General features: G+C 49.2%; 1 protein-coding gene across 1 annotated transcript in view; it reads left to right on the forward strand.

Annotated features, from left to right (window-relative positions):
* Positions 1-386: 386 nt before the first annotated feature.
* Positions 387-17837, forward strand: part of HNF4G (hepatocyte nuclear factor 4 gamma) — a 34821-nt gene continuing 17370 nt past the window's right edge. The window contains exons 1-3 of the mRNA XM_064153992.1: positions 387-504; positions 11864-12032; positions 13329-13423. Coding sequence (XP_064010062.1) covers positions 387-504; positions 11864-12032; positions 13329-13423 — 382 coding nt within the window. The remainder of the gene's footprint in view (positions 505-11863; positions 12033-13328; positions 13424-17837) is intronic.

Genomic DNA, 17837 nt, shown 5'->3' on the forward strand with positions numbered 1-17837 from the left:
CTTTGAGGGTCCCTCCCTGCCCGCTGCAGTCTGTGCCTCTGCCTGCGTCAGGCGCCCACGACAGGATGTGTGGCAGGGCACAGGGGATAGGAAGCTTCTCACATGGCCTTGGGTTCACTCCAGAACTGAAACCAGCACAGCTCCTGATAAGGTTATTTTATAAACCATTCCAAGATTATCATAAGGGTTGCACTCTACCATAAAAGAGAGGAAAAAAACCAACACCCAACCAAGAGGTGGAATCCAGCCTGCAGAAGCACTTTTGCAGCTCCTCCCCCTGCAGCACGCAGGTGACACACTTCTGGTTAACTTTGCATTGCCAATCGCTGTGAAGCAGAGCAGCAAGAGTGGACCTCTGAGCAGCTTCTTCACTGGCTTCCCAGTCAATGATGAGGCTCTCAGAACCCATCCTAGACATGGAAATGGCCAACTACAGTGAGGTTCTAGATCCCACCTACACGGCGCTGGAGTTTGAGACCATGCAGATTCTGTGCAATGGCAATGGTGAGTTGGGCTCTGCCGTGCCAAAGCCAGCCAGGGGAGAGGGGAAAGGGGGGAACAGTTTAGTCAGGCCCTGGGGTGGCAGCCAAATGTTTTAGCAGTGGAGCTTTTGGGGGTGCTGGCAAGCTACAGATGTGCTCTTTCACGCTTGGTGACGAAGGCGCCTGGGTTAGCAGCAGCCCAATTCTCTGGCAGGAGGGAGGAGAGAAGGCAGCTTTTGAGTAGTGCACTGAGCTGCACTGCCACCAGTCAGTCCCTCAGGGGGGGAAACGGTGCCTTCAGCAGTGCTCTTCTTGCCTGCAGGGCAGATCAGTGTCTGGCATGGACAGCTTGGACGTGCAGGTGCAATTTGTGTCTCATGTGGGAAGGACCAAGTGAAATTGTCCATGGGCTTGTGACAAAAGGAAACCCAGGGCCAAAGCCAGCTGCTCTTTGCTAATGCCTGCTTTCTTATAGCTGGGCTAAGGTTTACCTGGTGGGAAGGTGAAGGCAGCTTGCCTAGGAGGAGCTGGGCTGGCAGGGTGAGAAATCGTGTTGGCTCTTGAATGCAGTGAGTGTTTGAGAGGTGATAGCAAGAAATGCTGCTGGAAATCCCATCCCTGGGGACGTTTGAGACCAGGCTCAGTGTGGCCCTGGGCAGCCTGCTCTAGCTGGAGGTGTCCCTGCTGAGTGCAGGGGGGTAGGACAAGAGGAGCTTTGAGAGTTCCTTCAAGAGCAGGCTCAGAGTGGCCCTGGGCAGCCTGCTCTAGCTGGAGGTGTCCCTGCTGAGTGCAGGGGGGTAGGACAAGAGGAGCTTTGAGGGTCCCTTCAAGAGCAGGCTCAGTGTGGCCCTGGGCAGCCTGCTCTAGCTGGAGGTGTCCCTGCTAAATGCAGGGGGGTAGGACAAGAGGAGCTTTGAGAGTTCCTTCAAGAGCAGGCTCAGTGTGGCCCTGAGCAGCCTGCTCTAGCTGGAGGTGTCCCTGCTGAGTGCAGGGGGGTTGGGCAAGAGGAGCTTTGAGAGTTCCTTCAAGAGCAGGCTCAGAGTGGCCCTGCTCAGGCTTCCAACCTGATGCAACTTGTGAAGGTGTGAAAGAAGGAGCACTTTTCCTTCTGCCCTCACTGAGTGCTGCCCAGAGAACAAGGCAGTGGCAGCCTATCAAAGGGAAGAATTAAATGGCCCTACCATGGTTTTCCAAGTCTTCTGGTGCCCTTACAGAGTGGGTTCTTGCTGCCCAAGGGACCATTGGTAGATCTGTTAAGCTTTTACAGAGCAGCCCAAACGTTCAGTGGTTTGCAGGGGCAGTAGTCAGCAGCTGCATTCCCACAGCTTCCTGCCCTGCCAACCTGGCTGAGCTTTTCTTGCTGGCCTTGCAGTTTCAGCTCAGTTTCTGACCTTACTTCCCAACACACTCAGTAACCAGCAATGCAGGCTTGGGTCTTGCTTGAAGAATTAAAGCCCAGACCTTTACACACTGAGTGAAGCTGAAGCCCTCAAGAGTGATCATGTGAATTTCAGATGCTTCCCCCACTTTTGGCTCTGCTGTGGGTGACTTTGTTGTTTTTTGCTGACTAGCAGCCTTCCAGGTCTGTTAATGTTACACAAAGTGGGAAAGCAGCTCAGGCAGATTGTGCTGGGTTTCAGTATCTGTGCTGATAGAGTGAGTTCAATTATTCACTGTCAGTGATTGGCTTGATAATTATTAGGTGTTAGGTGCAGCCTGTTTCTGTTCGGAGTTTGGCTTGAGCTTAGCTTGAGTTTAGCTTCCAAGTTCAAGAGACTCAAAGGATCTACTGGGAAGAGTCCAACAGAGGCTTTGAGGGTGATTTGGGCAATTGAACACCTCTGCTATGAGGAAAGACTGAGAACCCTGGGGCTGATTGGTCTGGAGAGGAGAAGGCTGAGAGAGGACCTGATCAATATCTGAGGAGTGAGTGTCAAGATGAAGGTGCCAGGCTCTGTGTGGGGGTGCCCAGTGATGGGACAACAGGCACAAGCTGGAACACAGGAGGTTCCACCTCAACATGAGGAGAAACTTCTTTGGTATGAGGGAGCTGGAGCCCTGCAGCAGTCTGCCCAGAGTGGTTGTGCAGTGCCCTGCTCTGGAGACTTTCAAAGCCAAGCTGGGTCCCAGTGTGTCCTGCCCTGGGTGACCCTGCTCTGGCAGGGTGGTTTGGACTGGATGATCTCTAGAGGTCCTTGCCAACCCCTGACTTTCTGTGACTCTGGGTCTAGAATTTCCTTAGAGAGTTCCTAAAGTCACTGACTGTAGCTGTTTGGAACTGAGAGCTGGATCCCAGTTTAGTGGCCATGGTGGTCTTAGGTTGAAGGCTGGACTTCAGAGCTCAGCCACTTCCAACCCCCTGCCACAGGCAGGGACAACTCCCACTAGAACAGGTTGCTCAAGGTCTCAACCAAGCTGGTCCTGAACACCTCCAGGCAGGTTGTGGAGCACAGAAGAACCCAATGTGATCAAAGATTGGGTACTTCTGTGCTCCACAACCTCCCTGGGCAACCTGTGCCAGTGTCTCACCACCCTCACTGCAAACAACTTCTCCCTAGCATCCACTTTCAACCTCCCCTCTGCCACTTCAAACCCATTGCTCCTCATCCTGCCACTACCAGACCTTGTCAACAGTCCCTTCCCAGCCCTCCTGCAGCCCCCTGCAGATCCTGCAAGGCCACTCCAAGAGCTCCTCCAAGCCTTCTCCTCTCCAGCCTGCACAGCCCCAACTCTCTCAGCCTGGCCTCACAGCAGAGCTGCTGCAGTCCTCTCAGCACCTTGGTGGCCTCCTCTGCACTGCCTCCAATGCTTCCATGTCCTTCCAGCACCTTAGGAGGGCTGCAAGATTGCTAGGGAAAGACTTTTGACAAGGACTCACAGTGATAGGGCGCAGGGCAATGGCTCTGAGCTGGAAGAGGTGAGACTGAGCCTGGAGATAAGGAAGAAACTACTGACTGTGACGGGGGGGGAGACAACAGAATGTGTTGTCCAGGGAGGCTGTGGATGTCCCCACTTTGGAGGTGTTGCAGAGGTCAGTCACTATTGGCACTCATCTATATCATTCTTCTTACAGTACAAGGTGCAACAGAAAGTTTTACCCACACCCTAGAGGATTTCCCATCCGTCCTGAAGAGACACGTAAAGAGCTCTTCAGACAAAGAGAAAGGGAGCAGCATGCTTTGTGTCTGACAGACACACTGGGCTGGTGGGGCTGGTGCTCCCTGAGCAGCTCCCCAGCAGCCAGCAGTGCCCTCATGCAGCCCAGCAGGCAGCTGTGTGCTGGCTGCAGCCAGAGCAGTGTGGGCAGCAGGGCAAGGGAGGGCATTCTGCCCCTTGGCTCTGCTCAGACCTCACCTCCAACCCTGTCTCCAGTGCTGCTCAGAAGAAGGACTCAGAGCTGCTGGAGTGAGTCCAGAGGAGGCCACCAAGATGCTGCCAGGGCTGGAGCAGCTCTGCTGTGAGCACAGGCTGAGGGAGCTGGGGGGGTGCAGCCTGCAGAGGAGAAGGCTCCAGGGGCAGCTCAGAGCTGCTGCCAGTACCTGAAGGGATCCTGCAGGGAGGCTACAGAAGAACTTCTCCTGAGGGTGTCCAGAGCCAGGCCAAGGGGGAATGGTTTGAAGCTGAGGCAGAGCAGGGTCAGGCTGGAGCTGAGGAAGAAGTTCTTCAGTGGGAGGCTGGTGAGAGTCTGGAGGGGGTTGCCTGGAGAGGTTGTGGCTGCCTCCTGCGTGGGGGTGTTCAAGGCCAGGTTGGATGAGGCCCTGAGCAGCCAAGCCTAGTTGAGAGGTGTCCCTGCCCATGGGCAGGAGGGATTGAAACTAGATGTCTTCAAGGTCCCTTCCAGCCTAAAGCATCCTAGGAATCTCTGCATTTGTTGGAGGCAATACCCTGCAGCAGGTCCTTTAGCAGCTGCTTTGGGCTTTTGTTCTTCTTCATTTTCCAGTGAGCACTGTGCAGAAAGCTCTCCTGGCTTTCTCTTGTCTCTCTTTGCTTGCCATGTGTGCAGTTGTGTCTTTGTATGGCCAAGGGGCTGACTCCACCTGCATGGCCTTCACAAAGGCCAAGTGCTGGGTCCTGCCCTTGGGTCACACATCCCCATCAAGGCTCCATGCTGGGGGCAGAGTGGCTGGAAGCTGCCCAGCAGAGGAAGACATGGGAGTGCTGGGTGACAGCAGGCTGACACCGAGCCAGTGTGTGCCCAGATGGCCAAGAAGGCCACCAGCATCCTGGCCTGGAGCAGCAATGATGTGGCCAATGAGAGCAGGACAGGGATTGCCTTCCTGTACTCAGCATAGGTGAGGCCACAACTGGAGTCCTGGATTCTAATTCTGGGACCCTCACTGTAGAGAACATTGAGGGACTGGAGCAGGTCCAGAGAAAGGCAGTGAAGGTGGTGAAGGGTCTGGAAGGGTCTTTGAAAGGCTGGGGAGGAGCAGCTGAGGGAGCTGGGGGTGTTGAACCTGGAGGAGAAGAAGAGGCTGAGGGCAGACCTTGCCCTCTGCAACTTTCTGAAAGGAGGTTGCAGCCAGGTGGGAGTTGGTCTCTTGTCCAAGGGCAAGTGGCAGAACAAGGGGAAATGGCCTTCAGGTTGCTGCAGAGGAGGTTTGGGCTGAACATTAGGAGAAACTTCTTCACTGCAAGGGTTCTCAGCCGCTGCAGGAGGCTCCCTGGGGAGATGGCTGAGTCCCCAACCCGGGAGGTGTTTGGAGCACACAGAGCTGTGGTGCTGAGGGCCATGGGTTGGCCCCAGCCGTGGCGGAGTTAGGAACACCTGGACCAGCCGAGCTTACAGCTCACACAGCTCTGTGACTCTGTTGTGAGTGCAAGGGGAAGCTGTCACAGCCATTGCTTCAGGCCAGGGTTAACCCAGCTGTCTGGTTCCTCTGCTTTCCCTCCTCCCTTACACCTGCACGTAAAGTTCAGTGCCTGCATGCGGCAGGGACGAGGCGTGCTCCAGTTCGCCTCCAGCGTGCTCTCTCTGCCCCAGAAAGGTGATGGTCCTGTCCTGCCAGCCTCTGAGTCTGCCACTCTGTACTTCTGTGGCTCTAGAGTTCTATGGCCCCAGAATTCTATGATGCTAGAGCTATAGAACTCCACATTTCTATGATCCAGAATTCGATCATGTTGTAGTTCCATGAGTCCAGAATTCCATGATGCTGTAAGTCTGTTGTTGTATAATTCTATAGTTCAGTGACTCCAGAATTCTATGATGCTGTCATTCTATGATTGTATAATTCTATGATGCTGTAAACCTATGATTCTAGAATTCTATATTGCTATGATTCCAGAATTCTATGATTCTATAATTATATAACTCCATATTTCTATGATTCCAGAATTCTATGATGCTGTAAATCTATGATTCTATAATTCTATATTGCTATGATTCCAGAATTCTGTGATGCTATAATTCTATGATTCCAGAATTCTATGATGCTGTAAACCAATGATTGTATAATTCTATATTTCAATGATTCCATAATTCCATGATTCTATCATTCTATAACTCCACATTTCTGATTCCAGAATTCTATGATGCTGTAAATCTATGATTCTATAATTCTATATTGCTATGATTCCAGAATTCTATGATGCTATAATTCTATGATTCCAGAATTCTATGATGTTGTAATTTTATGATTCCAGAATTCTATGATGCTGTAATTTTATGATTCTAGAATTCTATGATGCTGTAATTCTATGATTCTATAATTCTATATTGCTATGATTCCAGAATTCTATGATTCTCTAATTCTATAACTCCACATTTCTGATTCCAGGATTCTATGGTGCTATAACTCTATGAATCCATAATTCTATGATGCTGTAAACCTATGATTCTAGAATTCTATATTGCTATGATTCCAGAATTCTATGATTCTGTAATTATATAACTCCATATTTCTATGATTCCAGAATTCTATGATGCTGTAAACCTATGATTCTAGAATTCTATATTGCTATGATTCCAGAATTCTATGATTCTGTAATTATATAACTCCATATTTCTATGAATCCATAATTCTATGATGCTGTAAACCTATGATTCTAGAATTCTATATTGCTATGATTCCAGAATTCTATGATTCTGTAATTATATAACTCCACATTTCTAGGATTCCAGAATTCTATGATGCTGTAAACCAATGATTGTATAATTCTATATTTCAATGATTCCATAATTCCATGAGTCTATCATTCTATAACTCCACATTTCTGATTCCAGAATCCTATGGTGCTATAATTCTATGATTCCAGAATTCTATGATGCTGTAATTCTATGATTCTATATTGCTATGATTCCAGAATTCTATGATGCTATAACTCTATGAATCCATAATTCTATGATGCTGTAAACCTATGATTCTAGAATTCTATATTGCTATGATTCCAGAAATCTATGATTCTATAATTATATAACTCCACATTTCTATGATTCCAGAATTCTATGATGCTGTAAACCAATGATTGTATAATTCTACATTTCAGTGATTCCATAATTCCATGATTCTGTCATTCTATAACTCCACAATTCTGATTCCAGAATTCTATGGTGCTATAATTCTATAATTCCAGAATTCCATGATACTGTAATTCTATGATTCTATAATTCTATATTGCTATGATTCCAGAATTCTATGATTCTATAATTCTATAACTCAACATTTCTATGATTCCAGAATTCTATGATGCTATAACTCTATGATGCTGTAAACCTATGATTCTATAATTCTATATTGCTATGATTCCAGAATTCTATGATGCTGTAAACCTATGATTGTATAATTCTATATTTCAATGATTCCATAATTCCATGATTCTATCATTCTATAACTCCACATTTCTGATTCCAGAATTCTATGATGCTGTAAACCTATGATTGTATAATTCTATATTTCAGTGATTCCATAATTCCATGATTCTATCATTCTATAACTCCACATTTCTGATTCCAGGATTCTATGATGCTATAATTCTATTATTCCAGAATTCTATGATTCTCTAATTCTATGATTCTATAATTCTATATTGCTATGATTCCAAAATTCTATGATTCTATAATTCTATAACTCAACATTTCTATGATTCCAGAATTCTATGATGCTGTAACTATGAATCCATAATTCTATGATGCTGTAAACCAATGATTGTATAATTCTATATTTCAATGATTCCATAATTCCATGATTCTATCATTCTATAACTCCACATTTCTGATTCCAGAATTCTATGATGCTATAATTCTATGATTCTAGAATTCTATGATGCTGTGATTCTGATACCAGAAATCTATGATTCTGTAATTATATAACTCCACATTTCTATGATTCTACAATTCTGTGATGCTGTAATTCTATGATTCTATAACTCCATATTTCTATGATTCCAGAATTCTATGATGCTATAATTCTGAATCCAGAATTCTATGATTGTATAATTATATAACTCCACATTTATGTGATTCCAGAATTCTATGATGCTGTAAATCTGTCATTCTATAACTCCATATTTCTATGATTCCATAATTCTATGATGCTGTAAATGTATGATTCTATAATTCTGTAACTCCATATTTCTCTAACTGAATATTTCTATGGCTCCAGAATTCTATGACTCCATATTCCCATGATTCCATAATTCTATTATGTTACAATTCTATGGCTCCATAATTCTTATGTTTCCATATTTCTCCTGTGAGCACAGACTGAAAGAGTTGGGGCTGTGCAGGCTGGAGCAGAGGAGGCTCCCAGGGGACCTTCTTGTGGCCTTCCAGCATCTGAAGGGGGCTACAAAAGAGCTGGGGAGGGACTTTTGAGGCTGTGAGGGAGTGGCAGGAGTGGGGGGAATGGAGCAAAGCTGGAGGTGGGGAGAGTGAGGCTGGAGGTGAGGAGGAAGTTGTTGAGCAGGAGAGTGGTGAGAGGCTGGAATGGGTTGCCCAGGGAGGTGGTTGAGGCCCCATGGCTGGAGGTGTTTGAGGCCAGGCTGGCTGAGGCTGTGTGCAGCCTGCTCTAGGGTAGGGTGTCCCTGGGCATGGCAGGGGGGTTGGAACTGGCTGCTCCTTGTCCATTCCAATCCTGACTGATTAGATGGTTCTATGATTCTGTAATGTCTATAATTCTCTATTCTTATGATTCCATATGTCTCTGGCTCTGTAACTCCAGGATGCTGTAGTTCGGTGAGTCTATCATTCTCTATGTCTCTGACTCCATGACTCCAGGATGCTATAGTTCTGTGAGTCTATCATTCTCTATGTCTCTGACTCCATGACTCCAGGATGCTATAGTTCTGTGAGTCTGTAATTCTCTATGTCTCTGGCTCCATGACTCCAGGATGCTCTTAGTCTATGAGTCTATCATTGTCTATGTCTCTGACTCCATGACTCCAAGATGCTGTAGTTCTGTGAGTCTGTAATTCTCTATGTCTCTGACTCCATGACTCCAGGATGCTTTAGCTCTGTGACTCTATCATTCTCTGTGTCTCTGACTCCATGACTCCAGGATGCTCTTGGTCTATGAGTCTGTAATTCTCAATGTCTCTGGCTCCATGACTCCAAGATGCTGTAGTTCTGTGAGTCTATCATTCTCTATGTCTCTGACTCCATGACTCCAGGATGCTTTAGCTCTGTGACTCTATAATTCTCTGTGTCTCTGACTCCATGACTCCAGGATGCTTTAGCTCTGTGACTCTATAATTCTCTGTGTCTCTGACTCCATGACTCCAGGATGCTTTAGCTCTGTGACTCTATCATTCTCTGTGTCTCTGGCTCCATGACTCCAGGATGCTTTAGCTCTGTGACTCTATAATTCTCTGTGTCTCTGACTCCATGACTCTAGGATGCTGTAGTTCTGTGAGTCTATCATTCTCTGTGTCTCTGACTCCATGACTCCAGGATGCTTTAGCTCTGTGACTCTGTAATTCTCTGTGTCTCTGACTCCATGACTCCAGGATGCTGTAGTTCTGTGACTCTGTAATTCTCTGTGTCTCTGACTCCATGACTCCAGGATGCTGTAGTTCTGTGACTCTATCATTCTCTGTGTCTCTGACTCCATGACTCCAGGATGCTGTAGTTCTGTGACTCTGTAATTCTCTGTGTCTCTGACTCCATGACTCCAGGATGCTGTAGTTCTGTGACTCTGTAATTCTCTGTGTCTCTGACTCCATGACTCCAGGATGCTGTAGTTCTGTGACTCTATCATTCTCTGTGTCTCTGACTCCATGACTCCAGGATGCTGTAGTTCTGTGACTCTGTAATTCTCTGTGTCTCTGACTCCATGACTCCAGGATGCTTTAGCTCTGTGACTCTATCATTCTCTGTGTCTCTGACTCCATGACTCCAGGATGCTGTAGTTCTGTGACTCTATCATTCTCTGTGTCTCTGACTCCATGACTCCAGGATGCTGTAGTTCTGTGAGTCTCTATTTCTGATTCTGATTCTCTGCTCCTGTGTGTCTGTGATTGCACAACTCAGCAGTCCCACAGTTCCACGGAGCTGTGGCTTATAGTTCTGTCTGAATGGTTCTGTGTTTCTCTGTTCCTGTTATTCCACCATCTCTGCCTTTCCTTGCCAGCTCCTTTTAAGAACTGCTGCCCAGTAGCTGGGCCCCACTGCTGGGAGCCAGAGCTCCTCCTCAGGCTGGTGTCTGTGTAGTTGTACATGCGGAGCTGCGCTCCAAGTTTTAGCCCTTTTCAGCTGGAAAGAGCTGGGAATCAAATTGTGTGTCCTTAACTCCTGAGATCCTCTGAATTTCTGTAGGACTCTGAAAATGAGCATTTTTGGTCACTTGAAAATCAAGTCTTTTTGAGGATGAGCTACGGAATCACAGCATGGCAGGGCTTGGAAGGGACCTCCGGAGATCATCAGGTCTAACCCTCCTACCAAGGCAGAGTCACACAGGAGTGTGTCATAGAATCATAGAATCAACCAAGTTGGAAGAGCCCTCCAAGCCCACCCAGTCCAACCTAGCACCCAGCCCTGGCCAAGCAACCAGACCATGGCACTAAGTGCCCAGCCAGGCTTGGCTTCAACACCTCCAGATATGGTGACTCCACCACCTCCCTGGGCAGCCCCTTCCAATGGCAAACCCTCTCAGCCTGTCCCCTGTTCTCCAGCCCTTTGACCATCTTGGTGGCCTCTTCTGAGCCCTCTCCATCAGGTCCATGTCTTTCTTGTGTTGTTGCCCCATAGCTGAACACAGCAGTGCAGGTGAGGTCTGAGCAGAGCAGAGCAGAGCAGAGCAGAGGGGCAGGATCCTCTGTCTTGACCTGGAAGTCTCCAGAGATGGAGACTCCACCACCTCTCTGAGCAGCCTGCTCCAGTGCTCTGCCACCCTCAGACTGAAGAAGTTGCTCCTCATATTCAGGTGTTCAGATTTATGCTCACTACCTCTAGTCCTGTTGCTGGGGACCACTGAGAAGTCTGTCCCCATCTCCCTGGCCTTTAGACAGTTGGAAGAATTGATATGGTCCCCCCTCAGTCTCCTCCAGCCTAACCAGCCCCAGTTCTCTCAGCCTTTCCTCACATGAGAGATGCTCCAGGCCCCTCAGCATCTTTGTGAACCTGTGCTGGACTCTTTCCAGTAGTTCTTTGTCCTTCTTGAACTGGGAAGCCCAGAAATGGACACAATACTCTAAGTGAGACCTCAGCAGGGCAGAGTAGAGGGGCTGGAAAACCTCCATTGACCTACTGGACATGTTCCTCTTGATGCTTCCTAGCTGTAATCAGATCCAGAACCCTGTAGGAAGGGTTAAGTGGCAAGTGACAAAGGCTAGAACAGCTCTGCCTTTAGGTACAAATTGTTCATGGGGTGGTTGGGACTGTTGGAGCCAGTGCAGAGGAGGCCAGCAAGATGCTGAGAGGGCTGCAGCAGCTTTGGTCTGAGGACAGGCTGAGTTGGGGCTCTGCAGCCTGGAGAAGAGAAGACTTGGAGGAGCCCTTGGAGTGGCCTTGCAGGATCTGCAGGGGGCTGCAGGAGGTCTGGGGAGGGACTATTGACAAGGTCTGGTAGGACCAGGAGGAGGAGGAATGGGTTTGAAGTGTCAGAGAGGAGACTGAAAGTGGATGTTAGGAAGAAGTTGTTTGCAGTGAAGGTGGTGAGACACTGGCACAGGTTGCCCAGGGAGGTTGTGGAGAACAGAAGCACCCAATGTGATCAAAGATCACATTGGGTGCTTCTGTTCTCCACAACCTCCCTGGAGGTGTTCAAGGCCAGGTTGGATGAGGCCTTGAGCAACCTGTTCTAGTGGGAGGTGTCCCTGCCTATGACAAGGGGTTGGAACTGGCTGAGCTTCGAGGTCCCTTCCAACCTAACCTAACCCATTCTATGATTCTGTGGTTGCTGAAAGCCTTGTCCATGACACTGTCTGTTGCTCTTACCTCTCCTCAGAGGGCTCAGGAGAAGCTGCCACCATGAGTGCTGCTGACAGTGGGGTCAGCAGCCTGTGTGCCATCTGCGGGGACCGCGCCACCGGCAAGCACTACGGCGCCTCCAGCTGCGACGGCTGCAAGGGCTTCTTCAGGCGCAGCATACGCAAGAACCACGTCTACACCTGCAGGTACCTCAGCCCTTCAGCCACAGCCACTTGGCTGATGAATCCCACTGCCCTCATGCCTCCCAGCTGCCCCAGGCTGTTTGCAACCAGGGTGTCTGGTGACGTTGTTGCCCAAAGAGGTCGTGGAGACTTCACTCCTTGAAGTGTCCCAAGCTGAGCTGGATGAGGTCTTGAGTAATATGATCTGGCAGGAGTTGTCCTTGCCCATGGCAGGGGGTTGGAACTGGATGACCATAGAATCAACCAGGTTGAAAGAGGCCTCCAAGCTCTTCCAGCCCACCCTATCACCCAGCCCTGTCCAATCAACCAGACCATGGCACTAGACCACTGCCCAGACTCCTCCAAGCTCTGCCAGGCTGTCTGCAACCTTTGCCTAAGGAGCTCTAGGCAGCATTGTGGCTGAGCACCCCACTCGGGCTGCTTTCTGTTGGTGGGAAACATCTCTCTGAGTTGAGACTGCTTGTTGTTAACACAGCCAAGAAAGGACAGCCTGGGTGTCTGGTGACACTGTCACCCAAAGAGGTTGTGGAGACTTCACTCCTTGAAATGTCCCAAACGAAGCTGGATGAGGTCTTGAGTAACACAATCTGGTAGGAGTTGTCCTTGCCCATGGCAGGGTTTGGAATTGGATGACCATAGAGTCATAGAATCAACCAAGCTGGAAGACATCTCCAAGCTCAAGCAGTCCAACCTATCACCCAGCCCTGGCCAAGCAACTGGACCATGACACTATGTGCCCCAGCCAGGGATGGTGACTCCCCCACCTCCCTGGGCAGCCCATTCCAATGCCAATCACTCTCTCTGGTAAGGACTTCCTCCTAACATCCTCCTGGACCTCTCCCATTAAGGTGCTTCTGTGATTCTCTGGAGAACAGTTTTACAGGTCCCCTCCATCACACAGTGTGCCTCTGACAGGTCTAGACAGTGGGTTCCATACCCTATCCATTTTCTGATTCCATGACTGTGTATCATTCCATCTCTCAAGAGCTGATGCACTCTTTTGTTTATGATAAGAAAGGTCATCTCCTGAGAAGAAACAAAACAAAGCCAAGGAAAAGGCAAATATGTTCCTATTTTCACTGGCAGTGTCACTGGAGGTGTTCAAGGCCAGGTTGGATGAGGCCTTGAGTGACCTGTTCTAGTGGGAGGTGTCCCTGCCTATGTCAGGGGGTTGGAACTGGCTGAGCTTTGAGATCCCTTCCAACCTACCCCATTCCATGATTCCATGTTTCCATGATGCAGTGATCCCTCATCAGAGTGCAGCTTTTCATGCTTTCATGCTTTGCTTGTCCCTGCTAGGTTCAGCCGACAGTGTGTTGTTGACAAGGACAAAAGGAACCAATGCAGATTTTGCCGCTTAAAAAAGTGTTTTCGAGCAGGAATGAAGAAAGAAGGTAACAGAGACTTTTGTTCTTTGCAGTAGTGGTAAAAGGGCATTACAGTGTTAAGGAGCTCCAGCAGAAAAGCCAATGGAAAGTCTGCTCTCAGGAGGAGGGTTTGCTGGAGAAAGGCCTGAGCTGTCAGAGGTGGAGGTGGGTAAGCACTTAGAATCACAGTATCCAGCAGGCTGGAAGAGAGCTCCAAGCTCAGCCAGTCCAACCTAGCACCCAGCCCTGCCCAACCAACCAGACCATGGCACTAAGTGCCCCAGCCAGGCTTGGCTTCAACACCTCCAGCCACAGCCACTCCACCACCTCCCTGGGCAGCCCATTCCAATGCAAATCACTCTCTCTGCCAGCAACTTGCTCCTCACATCCAGCCTAGACCTGCCCTGGCACAACTTGAGGCTGTGTCCTCTTCTTCTGTTGCTGCTTGCCTGGCAGCAGAGCCTAACCCCACCTGGCTACAGCCTCCCTGCAGGTAGTTGGAGACTACACTTTGAGCGTTAGCAAATCCATGGATTTGAAGGGAATTTGCTGTTATTTGAGCCAATAATCCCTGCACCTTGATTTCTAAATGCTGAGCCATAACCTGACAAACTCCAAGAGGAAGATTTTAATTTCTATTTCTTCTTCTTCTCCTTCATCTTTGTCTTCTTCATCTTCTTCCTCTTCATCTTCTTTGTCTTCTTCGTCTTCTTCTTCATCTTCTTTTTTCTCTCTCTCCAAACTTGGACAGAAAGTTAGTATCTGGGATTTTGTCTCTACCTCTCTGAGCAATGGCAGTGCCAATTTACTGATTCTTCCTTGAAATTTAGAAGTAGGAAGGATGTAAAATGGAGCAAGGAATGGGAAATTGAGCAAGAAAATCTTTGGTTGGGAGAGTAGTTGTACCTGTCACTGCAGTGTCCACATCATTAATTGCTTTTCTAATCTCATCAAGGCTTAACATGGGGAGGTTATTACTCAGGTTTGTGGCAGATGTGAAGAACAGGACTGTCACAGCCACGCTCTTGTCACAGTGTAAGGACCAGAGGACAACATCTGCAGAGCAAGAAGGAAAGACAGACAGTGGGAATGTCAGAGGAATTTAGAGAGGGAGATGGGGGTGCTTGTCGACAGTGACTGAAGAGGAGGCAGCAGTGCCCAGGTGGGCAGCAGAGCCAATGGCATCCTGGGCTGGCTCAGGAGCAGTGTGGGCAGCAGGACAAGGGAGGTTCTTGTGCCCCTGTGCTCAGCACTGCTCAGGCCACCCCTTGAGTGCTGTGTCCAGTTCTGGGCTCCTCCATTGCAGAGAGATGTTGAGGTGCTGGAAGGTGTTGAGAGAAGGGCAGCAAGGCTGGGGAGGGGCCTGGAGCAGAGCCCTGTGAGGAGAGGCTAAGGGAGCTGGGGGTGTGCAGCCTGCAGCAGAGGAGGCTCAGGGCAGAGCTCATTGCTGCCTGCAGCTGCCTGCAGGGAGGCTGTAGCCAGGTGGGGTTGGGCTCTGCTGCCAGGCAAGCAGCACCAGAAGAAGGGGACACAGCCTCAAGCTGTGCCAGGGGAGGTTCATGCTGGATGTTAGGAGGGAGTTCTTCACAGCAGGAGTGATTATCACAGTATCAGTGTATCAGTATCAGAGTATCACCAAGGTTGGAAGAGACCTCACAGATCATCAGGTCCAACCCTTTAGCACAGAGCTCAAGGCCAGACCATGGCACCAAGTGCCACGTCCAGTCCTGCCTTGAACAGCTCCAGGGACGGCGACTCCACCACCTCCCCGGGCAGCCCATTCCAGTGTCCAATGACTCTCTCAGGGAAGAACTTTCTCCTCACCTCCAGCCTAAATCTCCCCTGGTGCAGCCTGAGGCTGTGTCCTCTCGTTCTGGTGCTGGCCACCTGAGAGAAGAGAGCAACCTCCTCCTGGCCACAACCACCCCTCAGGTAGTTGTAGACAGCAATAAGGTCTCCCCTGAGCCTCCTCTTCTCCAGGCTAACCAATCCCAGCTCCCTCAGCCTCTCCTCGTAGGGCTGTGCTCAAGGCCTCTCCCCAGCCTCGTTGCCCTTCTCTGGACATGCTCAAGCATCTCAATGTCCCTCCTAAACTGGGGGGCCCAGAACTGAACGCAGTACTCAAGGTTTGGTCTAACCAGTGCAGAGTACAGGGGCAGAATAACCTCCCTGTACTCCTTGTACCTCCCAGAGCAGAGCTGCTGCAGCCCTCTGATCATCTTCATGGCCCTCCTCTGGACTGGCTCTAACAGTTCCATGTCCTTCTTGTGTTGGGGGCTCCAGAACTGCACCCAGGACTGCAGATGGGGTGTGAGGAGAGCAGAGCCAAGGGACAGAATCCCTTCCCTTGCCCTGCTGGCCACACTTCTCTTGTTGCAGCCATCACTGCTTATGTGTTGTCCTCTACCTTAGCACAACTCTAGCACAGTGGAGGTGGTAGTTCCTGCAATGAATGTTGCAAAATTACTAATCTGTATTCATTTTGCTGTCCAGGCAAAGATTGATAATAACTACAAACACTGTTTGTTCACAGTAAATCTCAGTAAGTAAGAACACTTATTCACAGGGTTCAGAACACATGGTTTGGGAATTTATACACACAGGGAACAGGCAAAACTAGAGCCCTTATTTCTTGAAGTGCCAAAAGCACACATTATAATGGAAGAGAAGGATCTTGTGATTAATTATGCTACTTGTGGTTAATTATACTGCTTATCCACTAGATGGCAACAGGAAGCATCTTTCTGCTTATGGCAGAAGGCAATTAGTGAATTACAAGAGACTTTAAGTATTTACTCACAAAATAGTATCAGACAGTACCCAAAGCACCTGGAGGGGTTGCTGTCAGTGGTCTCAAAGCCATTAGAGGCTTTGGAGTTTCCCAGGCTCTTTTCTCAGGAAGCTGGGAGTCTACAGCATAGTCTCTGACCTGGTTCCTCTTGATTCCTGCTTCAGCAGAAGCCTTGCAGAGGGGCAGGCAGGATGCAATGCACTGTGCAGTCTTGGCACAGTGTCAGGCTGGCTGTGCAGGCCAATCACCTGCAGGCATTTAGAGTCTGTTCCTGATAGCCTCGAGGCAGTGGAGCTCCCAGGCAGTTTCAAGATGCAATGAGGAAGCAGCAGCAGCAGCACTGTGCTACCTGCTCATCCCTTTTTATCAATACAGCTCAAGACTAAAGGACCTTTGGACATAGATTAGCCAATGGCACTTTGCCAAGCTTGGCCATATTAGGTGAAGTCAGGGCTTCTGTTTTCCTTTCCTGTGGTTCCTTCCCCCAGCACAGAAGGACGAGGAGCAGGGGAACAAGTCTGGACAAGCCAGAGTCCTTAGACTCAGTGGCTCCAAGTTCTTTATCCTCTTTCCTGTGGTTGCTTCTCCCCGTAGCAGAAGGGGGGAGAACAAAGAAGCATGGCTGGGCAAGCCAGGACATAGATAAGCCCATTTTTGGCCTATCAGGCCTACCACGACAGTTCCTCAGCTTATTTCTAGCCAATCACTTTCTTCAGGGTAAAGATGAGAAAGACTTGAACTGGTGAAAGTTCTGTAACCCACTGGGGTCCTGTCTTGATGCTCTCCTTCGAGATGCTTGAGCGTGTCCAGAGAAGGGCAACGAGGCTGGGGAGAGGCCTTGAGCACAGCCCTACGAGGAGAGGCTGAGGGAGCTGGGATTGGTTAGCCTGGAGAAGAGGAGGCTCAGGGGAGACCTTATTGCTGTCTACAACTACCTGAGGGGAGGTTGTGGCCAGGAGGAGGTTGCTCTCTTCTCTCAGGTGGCCAGCACCAGAACAAGAGGACACAGCCTCAGGCTGTGCCAGGGGAGGTTTAGGCTGGAGGTGAGGAGAAAGTTCTTCACTGAGAGAGTCATTGGACACTGGAATGGGCTGCCCGGGGAGGTGGTGGAGTCGCCGTCCCTGGAGCTGTTCAAGGCAGGACTGGACGTGGCACTTGGTGCCATGGTCTGGCCTTGAGCTCTGTGCTAAAGGGTTGGACTTGATGATCTGTGAGGTCTCTTCCAACCCTGATGATACTATGATACTATGATGATACACTCTCTGGATCAATGAATCCCTCTTGGGGCAAATACTCATCCTCCCTCATGGAGTTTTCAGGCAGTTTGAGCCTGAACTGAGCAAAAAGCTTTAGCGAGACAGTGAGTCCAAAATTAGGCATACACAGGAGGAAATTGAAGCCCTTCTCAGTGATTTTTCAGTGCTCCGACAGTGCTTGGAGATTAGGAAGGAATTTCTGAGAGGGAGGGTGGGGAGGCACTGGCACGGGTTGCCCAGGAGGGCTGTGGATGCCAACCTCTCCGAAGGTTGGATGGGGCCTTGAGCAGCGTGGGCTGGCCACAGAAGTGCTGTCAGTTCAGTGTCTGTCTACAATTAGCTGTACCATTCTCCATCTACAAGGAGTGCTCTTTCCAGGCAAAGGGGACACCAG

The sequence above is a fragment of the Pogoniulus pusillus genome, chromosome 14, assembly GCF_015220805.1.
Source record: "Pogoniulus pusillus isolate bPogPus1 chromosome 14, bPogPus1.pri, whole genome shotgun sequence".
Taxonomy (NCBI): Eukaryota; Metazoa; Chordata; class Aves; order Piciformes; family Lybiidae; genus Pogoniulus; species Pogoniulus pusillus.